Source organism: Vitis vinifera, chromosome 15 (genome assembly GCF_030704535.1).
Source record: "Vitis vinifera cultivar Pinot Noir 40024 chromosome 15, ASM3070453v1".
In the NCBI taxonomy this organism is placed as follows: Eukaryota; Viridiplantae; Streptophyta; class Magnoliopsida; order Vitales; family Vitaceae; genus Vitis; species Vitis vinifera.
Genome location: NC_081819.1, coordinates 13,749,450 through 13,768,196, shown reverse-complemented (window position 1 = coordinate 13,768,196; position 18,747 = coordinate 13,749,450). Strand labels below are relative to the sequence as shown.

At 38.8% G+C, this 18,747-nt stretch overlaps 1 protein-coding gene across 1 annotated transcript; it reads right to left on the bottom strand.

The window, feature by feature from the left end:
• Positions 1-454: 454 nt before the first annotated feature.
• LOC100263389 (uncharacterized) lies at positions 455-13,701 on the bottom strand. Its single transcript, XM_010663126.3, has 2 exons — positions 13,409-13,701; positions 455-1,232 (listed from the first exon to the last, which is right to left on the bottom strand). The coding sequence occupies exons 1-2, from the start codon at positions 13,491-13,493 to the stop codon at positions 613-615; spliced, it is 705 nt and encodes a 234-aa protein (XP_010661428.1). The 5' UTR covers positions 13,494-13,701; the 3' UTR covers positions 455-612.
• Between the last annotated feature and the right edge of the window lie 5,046 nt (positions 13,702-18,747).

Below are 18,747 nucleotides of genomic sequence, written 5' to 3'. Positions count from 1 at the left end.
CCTAAAAAAAGGAGCTACACAGCATTCTGCTGCATCAAGACAACCCAGCAAGATAGCTGATGAAGCTGCAAGTCAGCCTTGCAACAAAGCATCACATGGGCAGCACCCCAACATCAACTCTAGCTGATCGAAAGTTATTACAGAAGAAGGCATGCATGCAGCAGCTAAACTAACAACAGATGCAGTATCGCCTAGAAGCAGTGAATCATTGCCTGGGTAATCCCTAACCCACTTGTATAGTAGATTGAAACTAGTGCAGCAACTGAGCAGCTCACTCGAGGATCTGCATATTCCAACTTGTATATTACTTTAGGTCTTGGACAAGCATCTGCTAATCAAATCAGCTGCAAAGACCAACAAATCAGATACAAGCCTAGTTGAGCACAATCCATCATGAAACAATTCGATTTCTTATATATTGAAAGATAACCATAAATAACATATTGGATAACACTGGACTGAAAATTGCAGCTTGGAGGCTCTTTTAATTGTCTTTTTCTGAATAAAAAACGTCACAAAATGAGGGAGAACTGCTTCACAAAAATTCTCAAATAGTCAGGAATAAGTTGGAGTACAAATACTGTAACAAGAAAGTATATATAAAACCCATGGTTAAATTATTGCCAAATATACTGTTCTTCCGTCCCCCACTGCATGGAGTACTAACAAGAAAGCATATATAAAACCCATGGTTAAATTATTGCCAAATATACTGTTCTTCTGTCCCCCACTGCATGGAGTACTGCTTCCGCTGAAGCACCCTTTCTTTTGTTTTATCCCTTCACCACGATCTTCAAGAACAAATGTAGTATTGGTCTGGCCACTACTGAATAGAACGCACCAAAGGAAAGGCCCTTTATGGTTCCCAATCATGCCTACTCCCACTTCAGTATGTGTTTTATTTCTCAGAAGAGAGAGTGCTTTCTTGTCTCGGATGAGAACCTGAGAAAAGGCTTCTGATGACTCAATATATTTGGATTGACATCCCACAATGTGACCAGATATGGTGCCAAAAGTAGGTAGTTCTACACCACAATTGGGAGCAAAAATTTCAGTGAAGTCATCTTCTGATGGCCGACAGTTTATAGTGTTGTTTTTAGAGCAGTTTCCCTTGCATTCCTCTACATATTGCAATGCCATGCATCCAAGACCAGGGTTGTCATTTAATTTTGGAAGCTTTTGGGCTGTTCGATTCTTGTTGATGATGTCAACCAGATCATTTGCTGGGTTTCCTGCATAAAGAATAGCACATAACCACCTCACATTAGAAATTCAGTACATGGGCATACATAGGCATATGTTTAACATTTGTTAAAGCAAGGAAAGGATATGCAATAACTGGAACAATTTCAAATTGGAGTCGATGCTGCTGTTTTTTAAAGCATACAAGGCTTTCCCTCTGAATTTTTTCCGGTTGGAAGCAGAATTCTTGCCTTCTCTACCTGTTGCCCCTGACTTCCAAACTACTACAGTAATTCTTGTATTCCCAAATCCCAATTTGTTAAATACAAATATGAAAGCATTAAAAAAATTGGAGTTCAGGATATTAGAATCCTTAAACATGCTAAGTTAACCACAAAAAAGATTTGCTTCTTTGGAGTTCAAAGTTAAAATGGGCTCTTTGCCAGAGGAAAAAAATGATATAGACATCTTTCCAAAATATTGTTCAAAATGGGATCTACAACCTCACTGTGTGGCTTTCCATTGAAATGAAGCTATAGGATGAAGATGCTGCTTTCCATTGAAATGAAAAATATATATTTTGATAAAATGAATCTGTGCACCTTCATCTTCCAGCTTTCATATACAAGAAAGCCGCAGGATAAAGAGACAGCTTTAATTTAAAAAATAAAAAATAAAAAATGGCAATGCGGCCTAGTGAATAATAGTTAGGAAAGATACCCATAGTGCATAATTTTGTTGTTCTTTTTACAAACAGGCCTTATTGAAACTCTGCATCTTTGTATCTCAGTTGGACCACACTTCCGCAGCTCAAGGAGACTGATTTGTTGGTATTAAGTGGACCAAAGCCCACTAGACTCTCACAAGAATTTTCTTGGGCCATTCAACCTCCTCTTACTTGAACTTAACATATAAGAGACAAAGGCTGCCCCAAGGACAGTGTTTCAAGACAATAAATTTAGAATCTTCATCTACAAGTTCAATCCTTGTTCAGTTTTAGTCACTTCTACAAATAATATTTTGTACTCATTATGTTTCTGTCATGCTGTTAAAATGTCTCTATTATTATCGAACTCACAGAATTGATGCCACAGTCTTCAGAAAACTTCCATGCCTATATAAAACAGGCATAGAAGTTGGTGCCTCTAGAAAGGTGCATTGTTACTTAGTAAATCACTGAAGCAAAGAAGAAACTTGTTTCATTCTAGTCCTATAGTTTTTATATAAAATGCATGTTGTTTGCTGCCTTAAAAATGAGAATGATTCAAGTAGGGTTTAAAGTATTTCCACAAATAAATGAGACATCAGAGTAACACTAATTATATGAGAAATAAAATGAATAGGTTATTAATGCAATTTTCCTTTTGTAAGGAAACAATCAATAACATAGTTACTATGCCATCACCATCTAGTCTCCTGGCACCCTGCTAAAAAAAAGGTGTTTGCACAGGTTGGGGAAATTAAATTCTTCTATTGTGCTTTATGTAGTGGTTGTGATGAGAATATTTTATTTCTCAAAGCAAGCAAGATCTCCGTACTTCTTTGCATGTGCAGGACTCTTTTTGGAGACCTGAGGAATGATAGGAGTCTTAAATTTTTGCAGATATTAAGCCACACATGACTACAATCAATAAACTTTAAGGGTTTCCCCACCCAAAAAAACTGCCAATCTACTTCTTTCCCTCTAACTCTGTATCATACCATTGATTTGGTCAAATGTTTGATATCTTAAAAGAGATGTGAGGAGTAATCATGATTCTAGTTACTTATATTTAGCTTTTGATGAATGATAAGTTGGCATTCATTCATGCCATGTTTCAAAAAGTGAGGCAGTTCACAGTTGCTAGACAATTTTTGCGTTGCTAGACAATTTTTGCTTGCAAGTGTAAGAAGCAAATATTTACTTGGAATAACCAATTTCACATTGGGGCACCAGCTTGTGACAGAGCCATGCACTTTTAAATGATGATCTGCAAACAAATGCTAAGCAACTGTCAAGTTTGAAACAAACTGCCTCAGTGGTCTAGGACTTTAAATTCACTTAGCAGTGTAAGAATTCTAAAAAACAATACGAAGACTTGGACAAACAATTTTCTTGAAAGTTTAAGCTGTTAGGATTTGGATTCACAATGTATATTATATTCCCCAACACCCTTCCTTATATGCGGGACCACAAATAGGCCCATAGGCAAACTAATCATGACAACCTTCTTTGGGCTTGCACTTGGTCTCACTAAATTGAGGAAATAAACATGCAGTAAGGTTCGAACTCATGACCTCCCACCAAATGAGGCTCTAATACCACGTTGGACAACCACTTTTCCTAACAGCTTACACAACAAGCGTTTACCTGCATTCATTTGCTCTTTAAGGAAATTCAGAGCAGTGATTAGTGACAGATTGATCACAAGACTACAACTACAAGCTACTATTACAGCTACTTGCTATGCTAAAACTTAGTTAAGCTATTTCCACTCTCGGGACAGAGATTTTCTTTGAGAGAGGTTCACAGAACAGAGGCCTTCTATTTTTAATCTCCCAGGTGACTGCTACTGGTAACTACTGATAACTACTTCCAGTCACATGTCACAGTATCTTATTTTTCTGCCACATTGGTCAAAGGCCCATAGGTACCAAAGAGATTTATTGATGGTCTGAGAGGCTTAGTGCCAATACAAGGGCTCATCAACTGAATTCCTTCTCACACAAATGATGCTCTGGTGTTCCTAATCAATTTTTGAACGGGATATTTTGTTGGTGCCCCTTATAAAGATACCTGGATGGCCCCAATGCAATTGCACCCTGGGAAACCAGTATCCATTTTTCCAAAAAAGAATATACTAATCTCAAATCCTTCATTTTAGATATCTATTCCATGAATGCACTATGGCAGTCAAAGGGTTTATTGGTCTAATGCTTTGAAATTATGACAAGAGTAATCTAATCACAAGGTCTATTATTATTATTGATGGGATAACCATAAACATCTAACATAATATGGGTTGGCCACCATTTATTGATTTATTTTTGATAGGCAATATGGCCGGTCAAGCACCATTTGTTATTGTATTCTTTGCTAGTTAGCCCAAAGGCATTCTTTGGAACCTAATGAATGTCTTTTTTCCTGCTGCTCGATGACACCTTTCTCTGTGAAGCAAAATCAAGAAAGGTAAACCTTACTTGTCTCACCCATAGCACTTGGAAAATATATAGCTAGACAATAAGGTCATTGTCCACATCTACCAAGAGAGATTTCCCCATCAGAACATATCTTCTACAAGATTTTCTGGGTTACTTAAAGATCTCCCTGCTACCCAAAAATCTAATCTCTCTTATGAAGATCTTGATACCATAGAATAAAAGTGGAGCAACTAAAAGTAGGAAGATCATAAAAAAGACAAAACCTGAAGATGCTAATCTCTTAAGGAAGAAATCAACTCGATTTCCACAACTAAGTAATGCACCAAGCTCATGATAGTCAATATGGGTCATCACCATCCTTCCATGCATATACTGTATGACTCATTGTTTACTTGAAATGATGAATCTCCACTTTCAAGTAAGGAATAAAACAGTAATCATTAAACAGATAAGCAACCAAAAGTATCATCTTCTATACAGTCTCAACATTTACAGAGCAAGTAGAAACCAAAGACAAGGAGATAGCAACAAATTTGAAAAATGGACTTCTGATAGTTAGGTAAAAATGATAAATTCTCCTTAAAGGAGATAAATGCTAAGCCTTTCCAATAAAAGGTCTTGTTAAGTATGCCCAAATATTTGCTGTCAAGTCAAAATTGAATGGCAGTCTTTTTTTTTTTTTCTTTCTTTCTTTCTTTTTAGGCTCCTAATAATGAAAATTTTTAAATTTTTTTAATTTTGTTGCTTTTTATACATTTTATTTCTGGTTTGTAATAATGAAACCAGAGTACAAAATAACAAAAGCAATATCAAATTATTTTTTCATTAAATATTCATCCAATCAACAACAGAATTATTGCAATATATTTAATAAGCAGAACCAAGCAAAATGTCCAATGCTAGAAATGCAGAGATATTCAATTGCTGAGAAAAATGTCAAGGAAAGTTAAGGGAAACTTAGTCAAAACTGTTGTTTTCTTTGAGATCCAAAGAATTAAAAACCCTTTGTTAGGGCATTGAGTATTGTCTGTATGTTGACAATTTTGTTCCTTTTAATGCTTGACCATAGAAGTCCTTTTAGATAGTGACTTGCTCTCCATTGAAGATCAAAAGGAGTTGTTTGTCCAACAGGGAAGTCACAGGTACGTCTAAAAAGGTTTGACTTGTAGCAAGTTAGGCTCCTATGAAGTATAAAAAGAATTAGTTTGTTTTTTAACTTAAAATACCTTAGATTAAAGTTTTGAAAAAGGGTAGGACCACTCAAGCGCCAAGCGCTAAAGACTGCTCAAGCGCTCCACACTACTCAAGCGCCTAAGGCGCTCAAGTGGTGGGTTTAGTTAGCTTAAGCCGTCATGTTGATTATGTCGAGATTTTTCACACAAATTTGATTAAAATTCTTCTAAAATCAAAACTCTTCGGGTTAGTTGCCTATATATACCTCTCCATAACCCCTTAAGGGTAAGAGATCTAAAACTTATTGAGAGGGTTTCATTGAGTAAGCCTAATGAGCCATAACATTCATGATCTCTCATTCAAAGGATTCAAGCTTTGAATCTTTGGTTGAAAACCTTTATCCCTTCAGCAAGGCTGAAGTGTATTCATTGGAGCAATCGAAGGTTGCTATCTCGCAGATGTGGATCAAGTTATAGGTACTAGAGAGTAAGTCTTTAGGGTAAAGCATCCAAGTAAATTTGTGTAACTTGATCTCATATAATGGATTTAAATTAACGGTCTTAGACTTCGTGATTTTTTATCTCCATAGTTTATGTGGGGGTTTTCCATGTAAAAATTCTTGTGCCTCATTACTTATATTTGATTATCTTTTTTGCACTGACTTTCATTGAAAGAATTAATAATCCTTAACTCCTCGTAGGGAAAAGTTAATTATAATTTTTGAATTTTTTTAATACACCCATTCACCCCTCTCTAGTTGTTACCCTATCAAACTTCAAGGCTTTTTCACACTCCACTCAACTGAGCCAAATAAAACCATTTTCTCAGTTGAATTGAGTTTTACTTTTGTCTAATGCTTCGAAAACCAGCACAACTCATAAAGAGGGACCAACTTTCATCCAACTATTCATAAAAGGACTTCAATGTAGATGAAAATGAGAGTGTGTTCCTCTTGTATTTGGGTTTGAATGGTGTTTGTGTATTAGATACTGTAAAAAAAGGGGTGAAACTAGATTCTAGAAAATGTACAACAAGTGCACTTTCTTCTAAATCGTTGAAATGATTTTGCTGATCCATTAGCAGTTACTACTTAGGTTCTACATGGAAATGACATGATCATTCTGCAGGATTATGCTTATCCATTAGCAGTTACTACTTAGGTTCTACATGGCAATGACATGATCACTATGCAGGATTGCTTTAATGACCATGATTAATGCATCTGCAATTTTTTTCATTTTGCATTTAAAAGAACTAGAAGGCACATTATGCTCAATCCCATTAGAGACAGAGGGTTGGATGACTTGTATAAGACTGAGACGTAGAAGTTGGATAACTATCCTTGTATAGCCCAAATATAAACCCTAGCAGCCTTTTTTTTTTTTTTTTGAGTCCTTCAGACCTGGGTCTCAATAATAGAATGGTAAATGTTCTAGATGGAAGCCTAGAGACTTACAGAATAATGTAGTAGAGATTGTGTACATAAAAACTAGAGACTGAATTTTTGAACATGGTGATGATTCCAAGACTTTGATGGGTTTTGGATCTTTCGAAGAACTTATATGGGTTCAGGGGATTTAGAAAGGGCTTACATTTGGAGGCCACATGAGGTTGCTAAGTTTTTTATCAGCAGTTAACATCCTACAATAGCTGCAATTATCAAACAATGTCTTCAACATGCATCACCTAGATACTACTTGGTCAAGGTAGTACTAGGATAGTCACTATTCAATCAAGGTACTAGGGCAACACTAGTCGAAAATAGTCCAAAACCATTTTTTATAAACTTATTGGTCATAAGTATCTCTGCAATGTTGTCTCCAAAACAAGAAATCAACCTTAGATAGAGCCCTATATCCCACACCCCACACCCCCTGCCTGCAAATAATAGATGAGAGAGTATGATTAGCCTGACTCCTTCGTCTAGTTGCACAGACAGCACTAGTTGAAAATAGTCCAAAACCCTTTTTTATAAACTGATTGGTCATAAGCATCTCTCCAATGTTGTCTCCAAAACAAGAAATCAACCTTAGATGGAGAGTTATATCCCACACCTCCTTATCTAGAAACAGACAAAAGGCTTCCAGGATGACGTCATGAATAAACAACCATTCTTGGAAACCTTTCACAATGATCCATCATAACCACCCTTATGAACAACAGCAGAGTAAATACACTGCAACTGAGAGTTCATGAACTCCCTCTCTATCATGGGACCTCCTTGGAAAACTTAGGTTCCAATGTCCCTAACCTTGAATGCTTTCCCATACTTCCACTGCCCAAGCATGCTTATTTTGTTGCTAAGTTGAACAATTATCGGGGAAAAGAAAAAATCTTACAAAGAAGACTCTCCACACCAAAAACATACCAAAACTTGGTCCTAGGACCATGAAGCAAAAAGTACGCATTCATGAGTGGAAGGCAGACATGAAAATAAGAAAAAAAAAATACTCATTCTTCCTTCACCAGTTCTCTGACTTTACTCAACAAGAAACAAAATTATGATTCAAAGGAGAAGAGATTTGAAGATAGATTAGAAGCCATCTGAAGTCTTGTAGTTTGAGTCTCCAACTAATTATGCCTCTCTCCTTTACACAAAAGGCAATGATTTCAAACTAAAGGCCACTTATAGACTTCATGAAAAATGATTTCAAACTAAATTAAAAAACTAGTAAAATAAAAGATAACTGTCAAACTAAATGATTCCACTTAGGGCCCATTGGCCCTCACGACTTCAAAATGCATCTGCATTTATCAAAGGAATCATTTGGTTGCACATCATATCGATATAGTTGAGGATTCCCTAAGAGAGCATCTTGGTATGATGAATGCACGTAGTTCAAGGATTAATGGAAGACACTATCCTGGTCCAATGAATGCTTATGGTTTAAAAATTAGTACAAGATGATTAATGCATGTTTTAGCATTATCAGGTCAACAAGTTTTCTGAAGTGTGGGTAAGTTGTTTCCTAACCAAGTGAAAGTTTGGGAATATCAGTATGGCAACAGGGCTATGCGTGGAACAGATAAAGGAACTCAAGATCTGTAAATTTGACTAGGAAAAACAGATCATGATTTCCAAGGCTGTGGTTAAGTTAGCCCATCTTTTTGAAGACATGGAGGGAATGAAACCCATTCGCAATGTTTGAAGAGTCTGCTTGGGATCCTGCAGTTCCTTCGGTGAAATTCAGTTAACCTGCTTTTATGGAATTCATCTAGAAGTTCTGTCTATATTCCTCCAAGAAGGATTTGCTGGGCCCATTTTCTCACCAATCATTATTACTTCAGGGGTAGCCCTTGATAAGTAATCAGTTGGGATAATTGGCTTCCCCTTTTATTTATTTATTTATTTATTTATTTATTATAGGCAATAAAAAGGAATGTATTTTGCCTAAGGTTCAGGAGTATTGAGACAGGCACTCTGTCCACTACACAATATGTGGTTCAGGAGTATCCAATGGTTGACATTCCAAATCTCCCTTAAATCCTTTATTTCAGTAGTGAATTAAATATGGTTCGAGTAAAACTGGAACTTCTTATCCCATAGATTAATACATATACTTCACTTTTGCATGAGCTAGCTTTTCTCATTGTGAAAGAAGACCTGATTTGAAGCCACAGACTTCTCTTATCATTTGATCTTTCCAAGAGTGCATCTGTCCAGTAGTCACTAGAAGCTTCTCTTTAGGAGATGAGTTGTCCTTTTCCTGGAAATTTTAGACCATCACATCTTTTTATCAGCTGCCCTGAACCTTCTTTCTGATATGTCTACTAATCTTTTGCTTTGCAATGCGCTCTTTAGAACTATTTCTCCTCCATGAGCAAGGAACTCAACATTAAGAAAGAACTACATGTTTGCATGTGATTTCTTTGAATGCTGGCGATGTTTATTCTACTGGATAGATTGCCAAAAGATGGAGCTCTTCTATTTTAAAATTGTGATGGAGCATTCCTCAATCCAAATGGCATAACGTTCCATTTATAGTGCCTATAAGAGAGCACAAATGGCGATTTTGCACCAATCTTCTTTGAAAATTCCAATATGCCACAAGCCAGACTTCATGCCTAGCTTTGAGGAAACTTTGGCTTGCCCTAGTTCTTGGAGTAGTTGTTCTTTACCAGTTATGGAATATCTTATATCTTTAAGATCATTATTTAATAGTGATTAATAATTGGTCTCTTCTTTTCTCAACACTTATTTTTTTTGATTGGATCTTTTCTCAACACTTATTTTGGTTTCATGTTGATTGACATAGAAGACATGACCTGCCCAATGTGATTCCAGGGGCCACATCAACCCCTTCTATCCGTTGGAGAGAGTTTGTCTCTTCTTTGCAAAGCTTTAGTTCTTAGGCATGCCTAGTTTAGATGTAGGATGGTGAGGCATTTAATAGTCCCCTACACTTGATCAAAGTCCCTGCTAGTTTAGATATGACTTCCCCATATTGCCTTTCCATTGACGTCCAATTGAGATGGATTTCAATTCAGAGTAGTTAAAGCCCCATAGGTACCAATGAGATTTATTAAAGATCCAAGAGATTCTGCACTCAGCCACTCTGGATTTTAAAGAAGAAAGTTCAATGATGAAAGTGCTTTTCTCAAACAATGATGCCCAGGTGTTCCTAACCAATCTTGGTGCAGAATATTTTGCTGGTCTTAGCAAATATTTTGTTGGTCTTTCTTATAAAGATAACAGGAAGATGGTCCAATGTAACCACACCCTGGGAAACTATGATCCCAGATGGACTAATATTGAGGTTTTTTATTGCCTGATAGCTTCTCCATACACATACACTGTGGCAATCATACTAACATTCTAAGAATGTCACCTGGTTAGGAAAATGGTTCTCCATGCTTCAAACCTCAAAATTTATTGGCTTAATAACCTGAATGTATTTTTTTTTTTTTTTTTTTTTGATAAGTAAACAAGAAATGCATTAGAAAGGTTAATCGCCACAAAGCATACAGGGAGTATACAAGACGGCTACAGCCTCAAAAATAGAAAAAGGACCAAAAAGAACTACCTCCCCTCAAGTGGAAGCTATCCACTCCAAAAAACCTATAAGGGAGAAAGACTCCTCACCTAAATACACTTTGGCCCAATTCCATAAATTACAAACAAAAGAACTCTTTAACCTCTGGATATTCACCACACCCCCCCTAAACGCTAACCTATTCCTCTCCTTCCAAACCGTCCAAAAAATACACAACGGAATGGATTTCCAAATCTTTTTCCTTTTCTTCCCAACAAATGAGCCCCTCCAGGAGATTAAAGTCTCCTTTACAGTTTCTGGGAGGACCCACTTAATATCTATCAACCCAAAAATAATATCCCATAAGGCTCTAGTCACTATACAGTGTAAAAGAATATGATTTACATTCTCTTCTTCACAACCACACAAAAAACAGCAATTTGGGAGTTGCACCCCTCTTATCTGGAGCCTATCCAGAGTGAGCACCTTCCCCCATGTAGCCTCCCAAGCAAAAAAACAGACTTTAGTTGGCACCCTATCCACCCATATTCCCCTTGCGGGAAACTCAGTGGAATTAGGCTTGTCCAACAGCCTGTAAGCTTCTTTAACCCTGTAACGACCATTTCTTCCTTTTCTCCATATAACTGAATCATCCTCCATGGAAGGCCTATGACCCCTTAAAGTATGGAGCAAATCACCAACCATATCCATTTCCCAGTCATTGAAGTCCCTCACAAACACAAGATTCCAATCTCCTTGGCCCGAATGTTGGTCCCACATCTCCTCAATCGTGGCGTCTCTATGCACTGCAAGAACAAAAAGGTGGTAGAAACATTGGGACAACGGAGTTTCGGTACACCATCTGTCTTTCCAAAATTTAATTTTGGACCCCTTCCCAACTAGAAAAGCCAAATTTTCCCAACACCATTCAGATTCTTTCATAATTTCCTTCCAGACCCCTACACCAGCCGCCCCACTAGCCTTCTTAGCCCTCCAACCATATTCCTCTTGCCCATATTTCGTTGAAATCACTTGTTTCCAAAGGTTATCCTTTTCACAAGCAAACCTCCAAATCCACTTACCCAGCAAGGCTCTATTCAAAGTGGCTATTCTCCTTAATCCTAGCCCTCCATTGAATTTTTCTGAGCAGACCACATCCCATTTAACTAGGTGAGCTTTTCCCTCCAAGTTTCCACCCCCCCATAGGAAATCTCTTTGAGTTTTCTCCACTCTTTTAGCAACAGACTTGGGCATACGGAATATAGACATTTGGTAGATTGGCATACTAGCCAAGGTACTCTTTATAAGAGTGATCCTCCCCCCTTTAGAGATGTACTGTCTTTTCCAAAGCGCCAGTCTCCTCCTGACCTTCTCTTCCACACCATCCCACATAGAAGAAGCCCTATTGGGGACTCCTAAAGGGAGGCCCAAGTACTGAGAGGGCAAAGACCCCACCCTGCACCCTAGCTCAGCTGCCATCTCAAGAACCTCCTACATTTAGTCAAAAGGCATACCATTATTGGTGAAATAGTTACTTAACTGAAATGTAATCAGGTTCAACCGCAATTTATTATTCTATCTTTAGCTAGTTTGCCCACAAGCTCTCTTTGAACCCTAATATTTGACATTTTTACTGCTACCAAAAGCATGTTCTTAGTGATACCTTTTTCTCTCTTTGTCAAGATCAAGAAAAGGAACCCCCATTTATCCCCACTTAAACTGTGTGCCCCTTTACCCTTTCCAAAGACACCAGCTAGACAATAAGAAAGGTCACTGTCACCTCTTTCCTATTAAAGCATATCTTACTCAAAATCTGGCCTCTGTATTATGTAAATCTAGATGCCATAGACTGAAATGCATAGCAATTAAAAGCAGGAAAAAAAAATGAGACTTGAAGACACTGATCCCAAAGGAGCAGTATTCAACTAGAACAAAACAAATTCTTATAAACAGAATAAAGCCTGCAAAACATATTATTTTGGCATAGGATATATATATATATATATATATATATACATATGTAAACTCAAAAATCAACAGTCCCCAGCTATGAATCAACTGAGAATAAATAAACATGCTGTGAACTCATGACAGTCAATATGGGTCCTCACTTCCCATCAATGCATGGTGTTCTTCGTTTCTTTGTTACTTTCAATAGTGAAAATCCCATTCCAAGTAAAGAATGAACTAGTTAATCCTTATACAGATGCGTAATCAAAACCATCATCTTCAATAAAGTCTCAAGAATTAGAAAGCCAGAAGAAACCAAAGCCAAAAAGGAGAAAGCAGGGATTTTGAGGAATGCGCTTATGCTTGTTAGGTGAAAATGATAACTTACCAAAGGGGAGATAAAAGATAAGCCTTTAAAAATATGAAAGGCTCCCATCAATTATTTGCAGTCTAATTTAATTGGAAGTCTTTGTTTTCTCAGTTTCTAATAATGCAAAATGCGATTTGAAAATTTTTAATTTCATTGTTTTTCATACATATTCTAAGAAACCAGAGAGAACAGAATAACAAATCCAAAAAAATATGTCCAGATTTCTCATTTTTGTCTTCTTCAAAAACTTTATAATTGAGTAAGCAATAAACTCAATAATTTCAGCAACCAAGCATAATGTCCAATTCCAGGAAATACACAGCCCCATTTGATTGCTGAGAAAATTTGCAGGAAAAAAGAAAACAAACCCAGTCAAAGTCTTTAAATTGTTTGGGACTCGAGAAATCAAAACCCTCCACTTAACTGAGCCAGATACAACTATGTTCTAAGTTGAGTTAAGTTACATTTTTTTTTCCCTCTCAAAGTTTAGTTTTCTTTTCTTTTCCTCCATTCTCAGCTTCTAAAATCAAGCAAAAAGACCATAGGCAGAAAAGGCGAATATTCCATAAACAAAGCTTCAAAAACCCAAGAAAAGAAAAGGTGGCATTGGCTACATTACCATGTTGCTTGGAGTAAACAACAGTTACAAGCAGTAGATTAGAAACAGTGAACCATCCCCAGCACCACAGCTTCTTCAACATCATCCCCACCCCACTCCCACTAAAATGGGGGTATGCTTTCCCAGGAACCCCAAAGAAATGGAAGGCAAAACCTTTATTCCAGTCAGAAAAGGGTCACCATAAAACCCAGAAATGGGTGCGGTGGAAAAGTTAAAATGCAGGAAAAAAACACAAAGTGGGGGAGGAAAAGGGATGTGATTGGGTGTTGCAAAGAGCGAGGACAAAAGATGAGAGTGGAGGGGCCCAACTGCCAACTAGCCGTTGCTGTAGTAAAGGACTTTTTTGGGGGAAGGAGAAGCCGCTGTGTTTGATAGCCTAGGGATTGAGATTGGGGCCCATTGCTGTCAGAATTTTGGGGAGCTAATGGTGTAGTTTTGCTATTGCTTTCGGCTCATTTCATTAATCTAATTTATTGGAAAATCTTGATGTGGTTCCCATTGGCCATTTAAATGGCCATAGTTAAAGAGTTTGGACCCGTTAATGTCACTATGGGGCAAGGTCTTCTAAAATTACTTTTTGGTATATTGATTATTTTTCTTCCATATAAATACTAAAAATGAAAGTATTAAATTTTAGCTAATCACTTCGAAGCTTGAATTTAAACATAATAACATTATTATTTTAAGACATGTCCCCGGTAGTGTATGTCGCTCATATATGCAACCCCATACATTTGTTTATGCTAGGAGTGTTGATGCTATCATCACTCATTTTCATAGGTAATACTTGAGCTAGAGTTTTGGTTCAATTTATGTTCTTTTCTTCCATTTTTGTTGTTGCCACTACCAAGGAATTGGTAGCAAATGAGTGAGGGTAGTGATGAGAACTTAAACATAGTATTCTTAAAGGAGTCTGTAATGGGTTGAGTGCTTTATAGTAATTGTCACACCCCTAATAATTTGCCCAAATTTTTCACTAAGTGTGCAATGCTAAGAACCATTTCTTAGCCAACCTTTCTCTTCAATCCTTATAAAAGCAATATAACAAGCCAAAGCAATTACGGGAACACTTCCCAACTTGTGTTATTCCAATCAACTACAAGATACAAAAAATTTTCCAAAGTGTCTCAACACTTTGCCCGAGTCAGAGATTACAATGCTTAAACTCCTAAGCATCCAAGAACACCACCCATACTCTGTCTTAAAGATGCAGGGGGATTTTATATGACCCAACCTACAATTTACATTTTGAAGTTCAAACCAAGGAGTCTGCTAGTGGTTATGCAACCGCCCATAACCACCCAACTGGAGACACCCCTTCAAATCGAGGTGTCTCTTCACACTAGACACCAACACCACAACTATCTGTTAGTTCCTTACTGTTGAGTGTTGTCCTAATCAACTTGTTGTCACTAGCTAGTTGGTGTCCCCTCAAGCCCTTTCTCATCGACCTGTTGATGAGTCCCCCTAACAAGTTGCCTCCTCCCCATAAGGTGCCTCTTATGAATGGGTGCCCACCAAAGTGTCTTTAATCAAGGCCCTCTGAATCAACAACATGCATCAACCAGCCGACCAGGTGTCTAGTGCATCAGTATGCCTTCCCCACATTGATGTCTGAGCTCATGTCATGTCAAAGTGCCCATGGCCCAGGCATGTGTTTATCTCCCTCTGTTTGGTTAAGGCTCCACAACATTGAGTCATGGCATTGCGCCCATGGTTGTTCATTTTCTGGTGCACAAAGCATCATGCCCCTATGCCATGCATAGACATCATGGGTCCAAGTCAGTTGCACGTCTAGTGCCCCATCGAGCCATGGCATTGAACCCATGGATTCTTCAACCGGCTCATTGTACAAGTTTTTAGGCGCTTTCGTGCCAGCGCAGGGAGGAGGTAGGCTGCACCCGACCCCATGTCGTTGCGGCCACGGAGTGCACACCACACATGTCGTGGAGCCCATGTGTGCGTGCTTGAGTGTCGTCTGTGTGTCCTAGGCACGCCCAATGTCATGTCGTGGTGCTTTCTTGGTGCAGCCAAGGCTTGGCTTTGGTGGCCCCTTAAGTCACCTATCCCCTTCCCCCCTTAAAGAGCATTACAGGTCATTCTCAAGAAGTTTAGAGGAGGCATTAGTGGAATATTTAAATAATTAATAATTATATTCCATAAGAAACCTCACCCTTCATATGCACCAACTCCATAGCCCCACATATGCCTGATATGCACTAAGTGTGTGCATGGGTGCAACATGGTGTGCGGGACTATTGTGCGTGTGTGGTGCCTATCTAGTGCACACACAGTGTTCATCTAGTATGTGTGTGGTCCCCGTTTGGCTCGTGTGTGGTGCTCGTCTAACCCGCGTGTGGTGCTCGTCTAACCTACGATTGGTGCTCATTTGGCCTGCGCGTGGTGTTCGTCTGGCGAACGCATGGTGCCCTTCTGGCGTGCACATGGTGCCTGTTTGCGCACATGGTACCCATCTAGTGAGCGCACAACCAACACCTATCCTATCAATCTCCTCATTTTGTCTCCTAGGGTTTGAACCACCAAACCTCCAGGCTATCCTTACTCTCTGTCTAGGATCCCCATAGGTGTAAGGCCTACTCATGAGGCCATTTCTTCCATCATTGGGTCAGGAGGCTAAGGGGCTAACAAACCCACCCCCGCTTGCTGAAGTCGATGCCCTCATTGACTTAGTTTGCCAGTACGCCTGGACCGCCTCCTCAAACTGTCACAAGGTAACTTCCCTTTCACATGTAGCTTTTATTTCCAAAGTCACCTTCCACTGAACAAAAAGATTGATTTGCTGATTCTTTCTACTATGTCCTATGGTCCTATGATCCAAGATCTTCTTCACCTCTTGATCAAATTACTTCATGACCAATAGAAAGGCCCATTTTGTCTACACCCTCTCCGCGTCTAGATCTTCATGGTATGACTTCAAAATGTTGACATGAAAAGTTGGGTGAAGCTTGAGCCTCTCAAGCAACTTCAACATATAGGCCACCTGCCCCACCCTGTTTATTACTTCAAATGGTCCATCATATTTAGGAATCAAACCCCTCTGCTTTGTTTTACTACTAATTTTCTTCCATATCTGGGGAGTCAATTTCATGAGGACCCTATCCATAACCTGAAATTCCAAGGGTCGTCGATCACGATCTACATACTTTTCCATCTGTTTAGCTGCTTTCTCTAGACTATTCTGGGCTTCATCAAACATCTCTTGCCGGGACCAAGCCAATTTGTAGGTTGTAGGACTATTTCCTCCTATCTTTTGTTTGGCTACCTCCAAAGGCATCCTTGGTTGTACCCCCAATAGCCAATTCAAAGAGGCTCATCCTTATTGTTGAACTCCTCTGTAGATTGTAGCACAATTGGGTAGTGTCGAGCAAATCAACCCAGTTCTTTTGTGTTGTCGTCACATAGTGCCTAATGTATTCCTTCAATAAGGCATTAGTCCTCTTTGTTTGCCCATCAGTCTGAGGATGATTGACTGTGAAAAACTTCAACTCCGAACCCAAGAGTTTGAATAGTTCCACCCAAAAATGGTCTATGAATTGTACATCACAATCAATTACTATGTCTCGAGGCAACCCAAAGTGTTTTAAACATGGTTGAAGAACAACCTAGCCGCTTCCTCCGTAGGGCCAGCATTAGGAGTAGGTATAAACACAGAGTACTTAGAAAATTTATCCACAATAACAAAGATAGATTTGAAGTCACGAACCTTTGGAAATTCGATGATGAAATCCATGGAAATTCTTTCCCAAGGTTTTTTCTAGAATTGGGAGGGGTTGTAGCAACCCTACAACCTTTTTTCTCTCAGTCTTGTCCATCTGAAAAACCAAACATGATTTCACATAAGTCTGCACATTCTCACCTATATTCGACTAATAATAGGATTTGGCTAGCAATGCTAGAGTCTTTTCTTCACCAGGATGGCCTGCCTACTTCGCATCATGAGTCTCCCACAATAATTCCCTTCTCAAGCCACCTACAGCGACATACCATCTTTCTCTTTTTGCCACAAGGAGGTCTCCCTCTAGCCAATACCTCCTTATTATACCCTCTTTAACTTGTTGTTTCAACCGGCCATATGCTATGCTTTGCAACCTGCTTGATTCTTTCATTGAATTTAGAGATGACTTCTAAGAGGACAGTGATATAGGCAATCACCTCTTTTCTACTCAAGGCATCAGCCATTGTATTATGCCTTCCTAGTCGATGCAGTCATTCAAACTTAAAGTCAGCTAGGAACTCCTGTCATCGTGTTTGTCTGGGACTCAACTTTTTCTAAGTTTTGAAAAAGGTGTTAGCCACCCTGTCAATGACCACAGAGAATATGCTCCCCAAGAAATAATGTTTCCACTGCTCTAGGCAATGAACCACAATTGTCATCTCCTTCTCATAAGTGGAGTATTTTAGCTCAGCACTATTCAATTTCCTGCTTTCAAATGCCACAGGGTGCCCTTCCTACACTAGGACCCCACCCAAGGCCCTATTTGAGGCGTTTGTTTGGACTTCAAAAGGAAAGTCCAAGTTTGGCAATCGCAACACAAGCTTAGTGGAGATGGCTTCCTTCAAGCTTTCAAAGGCCATTTGACACTGCATGCTCCAGTCCCACTTGTTGTCCTTCTTCGATGGGTCAATAAGGGGAAACACCATTTTTGAATACCCCTTGATGAACCTTCTGTAGTAGTTGGTCAAGCCGAGGAAAGACCGCAACTTTGTCAATTTGCTAAGAACTGGCCACTCCTTAATAGCCTGAACCTTGCCTTCATCCATCCTGATCAGGTCTGTATTGATCTTGTGTACCAAAATCTCCTCCTGAGCAAACCCACATTTCTCTAACTTTACATAAAGCCTGTGTTCCCTCAGTTGTTGGAACACCATTCTCAGATGCTTTTCATGTTGTACTAGAGTCTGGTTGTATACCACAATATCATCTAGATATACTACCACAAACGCATAACGCATCAAAGTAATCAAATAATACATCATTCATCAAATTACAAAAAGTAGTAGGGGCATTAGTTAGCCCAAAAGGCATTACCAGAAACTCGTTTAAACCATACTGAGTTACACATGTGGTTTTCCCCTCATCTTCTACTGCAATCCGCACTTGCCAATAGCCTGATCTCAGATCCAACTTGGTGAAATAGGAAGCATTTGACAATCTGCCAAAAAGCTCAACCGCCAAGGGGATTGGGTATTTGTTCTTTATAGTGACCTTATTAAGAGCCTTATAATCCACAAACATGGGTAAATAGCCATCGTACTTCTTTTGGAATAGTATTTATGCACCATATGGAGCCCTTGAGGGCTGGATCGGGCCTACATCC